The 12,366-nt window shown below is 47.5% G+C and overlaps 1 protein-coding gene across 1 annotated transcript in view; it reads right to left on the bottom strand.

The window, feature by feature from the left end:
- The window catches only part of GC (GC vitamin D binding protein), a 202,612-nt gene that overhangs the window by 46,119 nt on the left and 144,127 nt on the right, over positions 1–12,366 (bottom strand). The window contains exon 9 of the mRNA XM_077476444.1: positions 3,496–3,628. Coding sequence (XP_077332570.1) covers positions 3,496–3,628 — 133 coding nt within the window. The remainder of the gene's footprint in view (positions 1–3,495; positions 3,629–12,366) is intronic.

Raw genomic sequence — 12,366 nt, 5'->3', positions numbered from 1 at the left:
TGCACTTTGCTGAAAATGGGTCACAGGAGTACAAAAGGAACTGGACTCCTGTGATCCATAGGAGAAGTACAGCCAAAAAGAACTTTGGCTGAACTACTCCTTCAAACGGACTCTGTAGTTTTTAAAACAGAAAGGAAGAGTTTACTGCAAAGAAAACAATACTTACCTGTCCTGTTGCCTGTGTCTTTGGACTTTGCGGGGCTGAAGAGAGAAGCTTGCTGAAAAATGTTCTACACTCAACACTTCTGGTAGTGTTGGATGCCCGATACCCTGCTCTGTGGTTTCCTCTGTTGGTCCCTATATCACTGAAACAGTGGGGTTGATTACTGAACCTGGAGCATGCAAAATCTGGTGTGGCTATGCATAGCAACCAATCAGCTTCCAGGCTTTATTGTCAAAGCTTAATTGAACAAGCTGAAGTTAGAAGCTGATTGGCTACCATGCACAGCTGCACCAGATTCTGAATGCTCCAGTTTAGTAAATCCCCCCCAGAATTGCTGTAGTGGCTGGTGGAAAAAAAGAGAGCGAAATGAGGGACCAAGTGCCTTAACCACTTGCTTACTGGGCACTTAAACCCCCCTCAGTCCCAGACCAATTTTCAGCTTTCAGCGCTGATGCACTTTGAATGACAATTGCGCGGGCATACAACACTGTACCCAAATGAAATTTTTATCTTTGTTTTCCCACAAATAGAGTTTTCTTTTGGTGGTATTTAGTTACAGCTCGGAGTTTTATTTTTTGCTAAACAAACAAAAAAAGATGCAAAAAAAAAAAAAAAATCATGTTTAATAGTTTGTTATAAAATTTGCAAACGGGTCATTTTTCTCCTTCATTGAAGTGCGCTGATTAGGCGGCACTGATAGGCTGCACTGGTGGGCCCTGATGGGCTGCATTGGTGGGCACTGATGGGCTGCACTGGTGGGCACTGATAGGCTGCACTGGTGGGCACTGATAGGCATAGTTAAGGCGGCACTAATAGGCACAGATAAGGCGGCACCGATGGGCACAGATAAGGCGGCACTGATGGGCACAGATGGGTGGCACAGATGGGTGGCACGGATGGGTGGCACGGATGGGTGGCACGGATGGGCACTGATAGGTACCACTGATAGATGGGACTGATGGGCACTGATAGGTGGCACTGATAGGTGGCTCTGATAGGTGGCACTGCTGGGCACTGGTAGATGGCACTGATGGGCATGGATGTGGCACTGGGGTGCAGCACCTTTGAGGCAGATTGTGGGCACTGTGGGTGGCACTGTGGGTGGCACTGCTGGGTGGCACTGTGGGCACTGCTGGGTGGCACTATGGGCACTGCTGGGTGGCACTATGGGCACTGCTGGGTGGCACTGACGGGGGGGCACTTACTTTTAATGAATGAATGAATGAATGAAATACTTATATAGCGCACAATGCGAACTGAATCGCCTCTAGGCGCTGTACATTAATACATTTGGCACTGCATGGGGCAGGTGGGCACTGGCAGGGGGCAGGTGGGCACTAGCAGGGCTGCCCGTGATCGGGACTGATGTCCCGATCAGGGCCACCGGTGATCGGCTTTTTTTTATAATAATAGCCTATTACCGCCTCCGTTATATCACATGATCAGCTGTCATTGGCTGACAGCTGATCACGTGATAAGGGGTCGGGATCGACCCCTTGCACGGATCTGTGATCAGGCGAGTCTCATGGACTCGCCGATCACAGAGTGCGCCGCGCGCGCCCCTCAGGGGGCACGCAGGCTGCTCGTGCACGGGACTACGTCAATAGACGTAGTCCCGGAAAAGGAGATCTGCGCTGTAGCCATCATTTGGCTATAGCGCGGATCTCAAGTGGTTAAACACCTGAAAATCTGCTAGATTCTGAATATTCCTCTGCATGCTTCTGTTTTCAGAACAGGAACAATTTAGTGGCATGGGCAGCAGGACAGGTAAGTAATAATTGTTTTGTTTGCAAGGAGCTCTTCTTTTTAATTTCTCCCACCCGATATCCTTTGATCTGAAAATCAAAAGCGCTGAAACATTGATGGAAAAACAGTGGTTGTATTTAGCCAGACGCAGCCACTGCTCAGGTATTCTGACAGCCACGGGGGCCAGCTATACAATAGCTGGTGGCAGTGGTGATGCGTCCATAAAGGGCGCAGGAGCGCCGCCCCCTCTCTCTTGCACCTCTCTAATCACCATAGATAGATTCTTGCATTGCATGAATCTATCTATGGTCAATGCTGACATCCCCTATTCAGGAAAATGGAGCGGGCGAAGGGCATCTGAATTACAACGGTGGAGGTGTTTTTTTTGTAAGCACCTGATTCGAGCCATAGGCTCTAATAGGCACCCAAAAAGGTAAACAGCGGGCACAATGCTCTGCATTCGCTGTTCACTCAGCTGTGTGTTAGCAAAGCGAAGGAATTTGCTTTGCTAACACTGAATCCGCCTCTCAGCCAATCAGGTTGCTGGGTCTGTTACCAGTCACCTGATTAGCTGAAACATCAGGAGCTGTGATTGGATGCCTGAGAGAGGACAGAATAAGACATGGAGGATGTGCAGGAGACCGCCGCTGACCTGCTCCGAGACAGGTAAGTGCCAGGCAGCATCTGATGGAGCACACTGGCAGCATCTGATGAGGCACACTGGCGGCATCTGATGGGGCACACTAACAGCATCTGATGGGGCCCACTAGCAGAATTTGATGGGCACAGTGGCTGCATTTGATGGGCACAGTGGCTGAATTTTATCTGCACAGTGGCTGCGTTTGATGAGCACAGTGGCTGCGTTTGATGAGCACAGTGGCTGCGTTTGATGAGCACAGTGGTTGCGTTTGATGGCACAGTATCTGCGTTTGATGGCACAGTGACTGCATTTGATGGCACAGTGGCTGCGTTTGATGAGCACAGTGGCTGCATTTGATGGCACAGTGGCTGCATTTGATGGGCACAGTGGCTGCGTTTGATGAGCACAGTGGCTGCGTTTGATGAGCACAGTGGCTGCGTTTGATGAACACAGTGGTTGCGTTTGATGGCACAGTGGCTGCATTTGATGGCACAGTGGCTGCATTTGATGGCACGGTGACAGCATTCGATGGGCACAATGGCTGTGTTTGATGGCACAGTGGCTGCATTTGATGGGCACAATGGCTCCGTTTGATGGCACAGTAGCTGCAAATTATGTTTTTTTTTTCTCAGCTTGTTTGCGCCCCCCAAAAGTTTTGAGCACCAGCTGCCACTGGCTGGTGGGAAGGATTCATCTGCCCATTCTATTAACTGTGGAGGAAGGGATCAAATTTGCTTTTACAGTGTATGGCTGGCTTAGGTGGGCCTTTTGTTCTTTGCCTCAAGGTACCATGTTCTGACTTAGATGGAAATCATCCGGATAACTCAACTAGATGTTGGTGATGTGATAAAAAACATATGGCTTATGCAGTGACACTTCAATTTTAATCATACTCCAAATATAAAGGCTGTGGAAAGGACAGCAAGCTTTAAAGACGTCACAGTACCTTCTTATCCAGACAAGAATTTGCATTTTCTGAACCGCAGCACTTCTTCACAATCTCTGTAACAGACTCATACAGCTTTTCAACAAACACTTCTGGCAGCTTAGTGTTTCTCCTTGCTATCTCATACATGTACCTGCAGATGAGAAAAAAGACTGCCGAGATAAAACTTTCCTTTCATCTGGTAAATTAAAAATACCCCTTCTTCAAAACAAGCATGGATATAGGCGATAAAGTATTATTTATGTTTTTCCATTATTTTCCTTCCTTAAACCAGAGTATGAAAAAGTATTCTATATCCTGTTATTGATTTAGGAAAATATTTACAGAGACTTTTTCTAGTATAGATGAATTAAAATATTACTTTATAGCTTTTCCTATATTTTACTTCTTGTATATATACAGAAAACTGATTGCAAATAATCACCAGAGTTTTTTTGTCACTTGGCAATTTGTGGACTTTGCTTACAGTATACTTTCTATTTGATTGAGGCTGGGTTCACACTTTACTACATGACAATAGTATGACTTTCATCCTACTTTGCTCTGCGACATCAGTCCTACATTGGTCCTACATCCATCTGACTTTCATGAACAGGATACTACTTTGATCCGACTTTTCAGATAGTACAACTTGTCCTTTGACCACACAATGGTAGGGGCAACAGCAGGTGGCAGGAAATAACACAATAACACAATGTCGGATGCCAAAGTTGGATGGTTTAGAACAAGGATCCAACTTTCATCCTACTTCAATGATAGTCAATGGACTGAAGTGGGATGAAAGTAGGACCAAAGTAGTACAGGGGGCAGTTTCAAAGTCACACCGCCTTGCGTCGTACCAGTTAAGACGGCTCCCATAGGGAAACATTGATTTTCACACGTCGTGCAACATGAGCTCCCAATGTCGGAGCGTTTGTCGTACCAGTGTGAACCCGGCCTGAAGGCCCTTTCACAGACATATCAAACAACAGTGGGACTTTGAAGTCCTAGATCTAAACCTAGTTATACCTCCACACACCTGCAGCAGCTTCTGTTGGCCTTTCCATAATCAAATGGTGTGCTTCTCTTATTTTAGGCCTGGTTCACACCTATGCATTTTTAGTTCATTTTCAGTTTTGCAGAAACACACTACAGTCCATTAATATGGTTTCCTATGGATGTAGTTCTGTGCATTTTATGGAAAGGGCCTGGTTTTTGGTTCCATAGACTTCAACGGATCAAAAGTGTGTAATGAAAAACGCAAAATGGACCTGGAATATGCCACTGCAACCTGCATAGGTGTGAATAAAGTAAAGAGGGCGAAGCTGTGTTTACAATCATCCAATTATGTGCATACAAATCCTGCACATGATTGGGTATTCAAAGATAACATAGTGTCAGCTTTTTTTTTACAAATTATGGCAATTAGGGAGGAGCCGAACACCCCCCGGTTCGGTTCGCACCAGAACTTTCGAACGGACGCCAAATTCGTACGAACTTTAGAACCCCATTGAAGTCTATGGGACTCAAACGTTCGAAATTAAAAGTGCTAATTTTAACGGCTAATATGCAAGATACTGTCCTAAAAAGGGTTTGGGGACCTGGCTCCTGCCCCAGGGGACATGGGTCAATGCCTAAAATGTTTTTAAAAATGGCAGTTTTGGCGGGAGCACTGATTTTAACCACTACAATACAGGGCACTTTCGCCCCCTTCCTTCCCAGCCCAATTTTCAGCTTTCATCTCTCTAGCGCTTTCAGTGACAATTGCGCAGTCATGCTACACTGTACCCAAATGAAATTGTTATCATTTTGTTCGCACAAATAGAGCTTTATTTTGGTGTTATTTATTCACGACTCCGTTTTTTATTTTTTGCGATATAAGCGCAAAAAAATCGGAAATTTGGAAAAAAAAGCAATATTTTATTTTTTCTATTTTAAAAGAAATCCAATAAAATCAAATTTTGTCATAAATTTAAGCCAAAATGTATTCTGCTACATGTTTTTGGTAAAAAAAATTCCGTTAAGTGTATAATAATTGGTTTGCGTGATCACGGACATATGTACGCAAATGATCATGTACATATGTGTGCAGGTGATCACGTACATATGTGTGCAGATAATCATTGGAACATGTGATTTTAGTGGGACATATGTGGGGGACATGTTTTTATTATTAGGGACATGTGTTTTTATTATTTGGGGACATGTATGTTTTGGGGACATGTGTGTTTTGGGGACATATGTGGGGACTGTGTTTACACTGTGTTGTGTGTTTACACTAGACTGATGATCAGTGAGTAAAAAGCTGTAAAAAACAGCTCATACTCACTGATCATCAGCCGGCTGCAGCGTTCTGCTCTCCTCTCCTCAGCGATGACTTCCGTGTGAGGAGAGGAGAGCCGATTGCCTAGCAACCGGCTGTTTGTTTACATCACATGACGGCCGGGATTGATCAGGAGGGCCAATCACAGAGCCCTCCTGCCGATCTGAGATGTGCCGTGTCCGGGTTACACGAGCACATCGGGATCGCGCTGCTGCGCGGGCACGCGCGCGCGCGATCCCGCTACTTCTGAAGGACGTTCCTGAACGTCCTATCAGAAGTAGACGGCTCCCACCCGGCCGTATATATGCATTGGCCGGGTGGGAAGTGGTTAATGACGATTAAAGTGAAAAAAAAGTGAAATATTCCTTTAAATATGGTGCCTGGGGGGTGTCTGTAGTATGCCTGTGAAGTGCCACGTGTTTCCCGTGTTTAGAACAGTCCCTGCACAAAATGACATTAAACGGAAATAACATCATTTAAAACTGCTTGCGGTTTTAATGTTATATCTGGTTCCTGCAATATGGTTGAAAATCATTGAGAAAAATGGCATGGGTAGCCCTCCCTGCCCATTACCAGCCCCTTTGGGTCTTGTACGCATATTAAGGGGAACCCAGTACCCATATTAAAAAAAGGAAATGCGTGTGGCCCCCAGGCCCTATATACTCAGAACAGCAGTATACAGGCGGTGCAAACAAGACAGGGACTGTGTAGGTTTGTTGTGTTAAGTTGAATCTGTTTGTAATTTTCAACTGGTACATTTTTAAAGTGTAGCTCCAGTCAAAAAAACTATTTTTAAGCTTTTTGGAAAACATATGGAAGGGTTATCACCCCTGTATAATTTGTTTTGTCGTACATCTTTTTTCATCTCACTTGCTGTTGTCTCCTTCCGTTTGCAAGTAGGAGATGTTTGTAAGTTGGATGTTTGAAAGTAGGGGCCTGCCCTATATGCTCTGCTGGGCGCTGGAGCGCCCTGCTGTGAACGATTATATCAAGAATTGTAATTACACGCCATTGTTGAACAGTGGTAGAAAAATTGACCTTTGGTGGTTGTGGTGCTGGTGCCACAACACTATAAGTCCTCACAGTTACTCTGGGTGGGCAAAGGAACGGGCCCTCCTGTGAAATATTATATCAAGAATTGTAATTACATGTCCCTGTTAAACAGGGGCAGAAAAATTGGGCCTTAGGCACTGGTGCTGGTGCCACGACACTGCAACCTCTCCCATATACTCTAGTTTTATTGCAGGAATTAGCCCTGCTGCAAAGCATTGCATCAAAAATTGTAATTAAACGCCCCTGTTAAACAGGGGCAGAAAAATTGGGCCTTAGGCACTGGTGCTGGTGCCACCACACTGCAACCTCTCCCATATACTGTTAAACAGGGGCAGAAAAATTGGGCTGATGGCATCATCCAGAACCAGAAATGTTCTTCCAACATATCAGCGGAGGAGGAAGAGGATAGACAATCAACATAACAGGACAGTCAGTCAGCATCAGCATAGACAGTCTTGAAGGGATGTGATATTTCCAAAAAAATTATTTGGTTACATCAGCTTCAGGTGCTTGGTAGCTGTGGGTGATTCAAGACTGATTCATCTTGATGAAGGTCAGTCGATCAACTTATTCGGTGGACAGGCGCACCCTGTGATCGGTAACAAAGCCACCAGCAGCACTGAAGGTGTGTTCCGAAAGAACGCTGGATGCAGGACAGGCCAGTAGCTCAATTGCATACTGTGCAAGCTCTGGCCAGTGAGCCATTCTCAAGACCCAGTAAGCCAGAGGATTTTCGGTGGGAAAGGTGTCCAAGTCTGACCTTGCCCCTAGGTATTCCTGCACCATGTAAATCAGACGCTGGCGATGGTTGCTGGAACCGATCATACCTTGGGGCTGCGGACTAAAAAATTGTCTGAAAGCATCAGTCAGACGGCCACCTTCTCCACCGCTCCTTCTGACCGATGCCTCAGCAACACGTTTTCCAGGACCAGGAGTTAGTAACCTCCCAGTCTCTGGGAATGCGTTGCACAGACCTTTCTGCAAGGCCTCCCCGAGATGTCTCATCCTCTGCTCCCTCTGCGATGGCAAGATAAGGTCGGCAACCTTACCCTTGTACCGTGGATCAAAGAGAGTGGCCAGCCAGTAATGGTCCCTCTCCTTGATCCGAAGAATACGAGGATCCTTCCGCAGGCTTTGCAGGATCAGGGAGGCCATGCAGCGTAGGTTAGCTGAGGCATTCGGTCCGGAGTCCTCTGGGTCACTAAGGACAACATGATCCGCAGCTACCTCCCCCCAGCCACGTACAAGTCCACGTGCTTCTTGGGACTGTAAATCATCCCTACAAGACTGCTGCTGCTGATGCTGAGTGCCAGCCTCCACCTCCATGCTGACACAATCATCCTCCTCCTCCTCTTCCTCCTCCTCATCCTCTTCCTGTGTGATGGGTGGCACAGCAGGAACACTGTCTGGATAAAGGGGGCCTTGAGAGGCAAGGAAGTCCTCCTCTTCCTGCCTCTGTTCTGCCTCAAGTGCCCTGTCCATTATTCCACGCAGCGTATGCTCCAAGAGGTGGATAAGAGGTACAGTGTCACTGATGCATGCACTGTCACTGCTCACCATCCTTGTGGCCTCCTGAAATGGTGACAGGACAGTGCATGCATCCCTGTTTATGCCCCACTGGTGTGGTGAGAAAAAACCGAGCTCCCCTGACCCTGTCCTGGTGCCGTAGTCGCACAGGTACTCATTGATGGCCCTCTGCTGCGTGTGCAGCCGCTGCAGCATGGCCAAAGTTGAGTTCCACCTGGTGGGCATGACACATATAAGGCGGTTCTTGGGCAGGTTCAACTCCTTTTGGAGCTCAGCCAGCCGAGCACAGGCATTAAATGATCGGTGGAAATGCACACAGACTTTCCTGGCCTGCTTCAGGACATCCTGTAAGCCGGGGTACCTGCCCAAGAACCGCTGCACCACCAGGTTAAGGACGTGAGCTACACAGGGCACATGGGTCAGTTGTCCCTGTCGGAGGGCGGAGAGGAGGTTGGTGCCATTGTCGCAAACCACCATTCCTGGCTTAAGCTGGCGTGGCGCCAACCACCTCTCGGCCTGCCCCTGCAGAGCTGACAAAACATCCGCCCCAGTGTGGCTCCTGTCCCCCAAACAAACCAGCGCAAGCACGGCATGGCATCGTTTTGCCTGCGTACTTGCGTAGCCCCTGGAACGCCTACGGAGCACCACTGGTTCTGAGGACAGAGCACTGGAAGAGGCCATGGAGGAAGAAGAAGAGGAGGGGGTGGAGGAGAGAGGTGTGTCACAACCAATAGTAGCATTTTGGAGGCATGGTGGCGGAACAACCTCCAACACTACTGCACCTTGTCCTGCATCCTTCCCAGCTGCCAGAAGAGTGACCCAATGGGCCGTGAAAGACAGGTAACGTCCCTGTCCATGCCTGCTGGGCCATGAGTCAGCGGTAATATGCACCTTACCGCTGACTGCCCTGTCCGTTGAGGCAAGGACATTGCCTTCCACATGCCGGTAGAGAGCCGGAATCGCCTTCCATGAGAAAAAGTGGCGTTTGGGGACCTGCCACTGAGGAACCGCACATTGTACAAACTCACGGAAGGGGGCCGAGTCTACCAACTGAAAAGGCAGCAGTTGAAGTGCTAGCAATTTAGCCAAGCTAGCATTCAACTGCTGGGCATGTGGATGGCTGGGAGTGAACTTCTTTTGCCGGTCCAGCAGCTGAGGCAGGGACATTTGCCTGCTATAATCGGACATGGGTGTACTGCTAGCAGAGTGCCCGGAAGCACTTGGCTGTGACACACCTAATTCTACACCTTCATTCCTCTCAGAGCAGGTTTCAGAGAGGACTGAAGGTCTAGTGGGGTTGGAGATGCCAGCTGATGAGGAGCAAGGAGAGGTCCGCTTTGTTCTTTGGTGTGGGTCTTTGAGGTACGCTTGCCAACGAGCTGCATGGCAGGTCAACATATGTCTGGTCAAGCATGTGGTGCCCAAGCGGCTGATGTTTTGGCCACGCGAGATACGCTTGAGACATATGTTGCAAATAGCAGCGGTGTGATCTGATGCACTCGCCTCAAAAAAGGCCCACACCAAAGAACTTTTAGAATAACGCGCAGAGGCAGCGCCCTGCACAGACGGAGCTCTGCGGTGTGATACAGTCAGTGTGCTGCCCCTAAGCTGGCCCCCGGAGGGCATCCTGCCTAGTTGGACATGTGCCTCCTCCTCCTCCTCCTCCTTCTCTCTCCTACCAGGCACCCACGTGGAGTCAGTGCCCTCATCATCCCCTCCCTCTTCATCGCTGTAGCAAACCTTGCAATATGCTGCAGCTTGTGGAACATGACTGCCAGATTGCTGTCCTTCTTGAGCATCCCCTCTCTCTGCATTCACGCTACTGCCTTCCTCTAGCTGAGTGTCATCTTTAGAGGCTACAAAACACTGGGCATCCTCCTGGAGCATGTACCCAACACTGTGCTCAAAGAGTTCAGGAGACTCCTCAGGAGGACGTGGTGGGTCTAGGGAAGGAGTCACTGATGATGACATTGAGACGAGGGAAGACGATGCGTTGGCAGCTGCTTTGCTAGTACCCTGAGACTGGGTGAGAGAGGATGAGGAGGATGAAGAGGGCTTGGTCATCCACTCTACCAAGTCGTTGGCATGTTGCGGTTCAACATGTCCAGCTGCTGAAAAGAAGGACAAGCGTGTCCCATGGCCACGTGCTGATGACAATGCACCGCGTCCACGACCAGCACTGTTGTCTCTAGACACAGAGCCTGCTTGCCCTCTTTTATCGGCTCGCGCTTGTCTGCCTCTCCTTGCTGGCCTTCCAGACATGGTAATGGCCTGAAGGGAGTTGGGTAAAACAGCAGTTGGGTAGTGTATATTGTGCTGGAGGCACACAACACCCACTAACTCCTGCAGATGCCTTTATTATAGAACACCAGAGATAAAGGGGTATACTGTAATGGAGTCACACAACACCCACTAAGCCCTGCAGATGGCTCTATTAGAGAACAGCAATAAAGGGTAGATACAGGTGTATATTGTGCTGGATGCACGCAACACCCACTAACTCCTGCAGATGCCTTTATTATAGAACACCAGAGATAAAGGGGTATACTGTAATGGAGTCATACAACACCCACTAAGCCCTGCAGATGGCTGTATTAGAGAACAGCAATAAAGGGTAGATACAGGTGTATATTGTGCTGGAGGCACAAAACACCCACTAACTCCTGCAGATGCCTTTATTATAGAACACCAGAGATAAAGGGGTATATACAGATATATACTGTGCTGTGCTGGAGGCACACACAACTTCCAATAACTCCTGCAGATGGCAAGTGGGCTCAAATAGAGAAGAGCTATGTAGGTGGATATAGCGTTGTGTACTGGGTACAGAGCACGCAGACAGCACGCACAAGCTCCTAACACTACTGACTGCAAGCTCTATTATAAAAGATAGATCACTAGCTATGTAGATGAGGTGAATATAGCGGTGTATACTGCGGTCAGGGCACGCTGACAACAACCACTACAGAAGAGCAAGATCGAAAATCGGCCGATAACGATCGGTGTATACTGTGTTGAAGGTACACAGAACACCCACTAACTGCTTCAGACGCCAACACACTACACAAGGCCACCGCGCTGGCGGCCTTATATAGTGTGGGGCGTGTACTACACAGCCTGAGCTATGATTGGCCACAGGCATCCTGCCTGTGGCCAATCATGGCTCTCCTCACTGCTGGCGCTGTGATTGGCCAAGCATGCGGGGTCACAGTTTATGCTTGGCCAATCATGAGCCAGCAATGCACTGCGATGACACAGTGCATTGTGGGCCGTGAGCGCCACACGAATTTGGCGCGAACGGCCCATAACGTTCGGAATTCGCCGAACGGGCGAACAGCCGATGTTCGAGTCGAACGTATGTTCGACTTGAACACGAAGCTCATCCCTAATGGCAATATACAATTTTCAAAGTAATCATTCCCTTTGCTATATGAGCACTAAATAAGCCCAAATGTTGTATGAAATGTTAATGAATATTGCTGCTGTAATACATCAAAAGGAAGACTTAAAAAAAAAGAACATGATTTTTTTGCCGTGGGAGGTGGTTTATGGAAATCTTCAATAGGACAAGAAATGGCCCTAAATCCATTACATTTTTTTTTTTTTTTTTTAAGTCGGTTGACTGTTTTTTAAAAACAAATCTTACTATTGATTGACTTGGTGTGCAAAAAGTTTGGTCAAAGTTACTTTGATCTTGGTGTGCAACACTTTGAAGGTGATTTACTAATACTGGTGCAAACAGAATCTGGTGCAGTGGTGCATAGTGACCAATCAGCTTCTAACTTCAGCTTGTTCAGTAAAACCTACAAGCTGATTGGTTACTGTGCACAGCTGCACCAGATTCTGTGTGTTCCAATTTTAGTAAATTTCCCCCAATGCATAATAGTTCTCTGTTTAAAGAAACGTGACCCATGTAAAAGTTCTGCACAGTGATTTTTCTTCTTCTTTTTTTTTTTATGTATTTGTTTTTTTTTGATAAATCGGTACAA

This window comes from Lithobates pipiens, unplaced genomic scaffold, assembly GCF_037356315.1.
Source record: "Lithobates pipiens isolate NorthernLeopardFrog02 unplaced genomic scaffold, aLitPip1_a1.2 Scaffold_13, whole genome shotgun sequence".
In the NCBI taxonomy this organism is placed as follows: Eukaryota; Metazoa; Chordata; class Amphibia; order Anura; family Ranidae; genus Lithobates; species Lithobates pipiens.
Note: the sequence above shows the minus strand (reverse complement) of the source record. Positions and strands in the feature narration are given on the sequence as shown.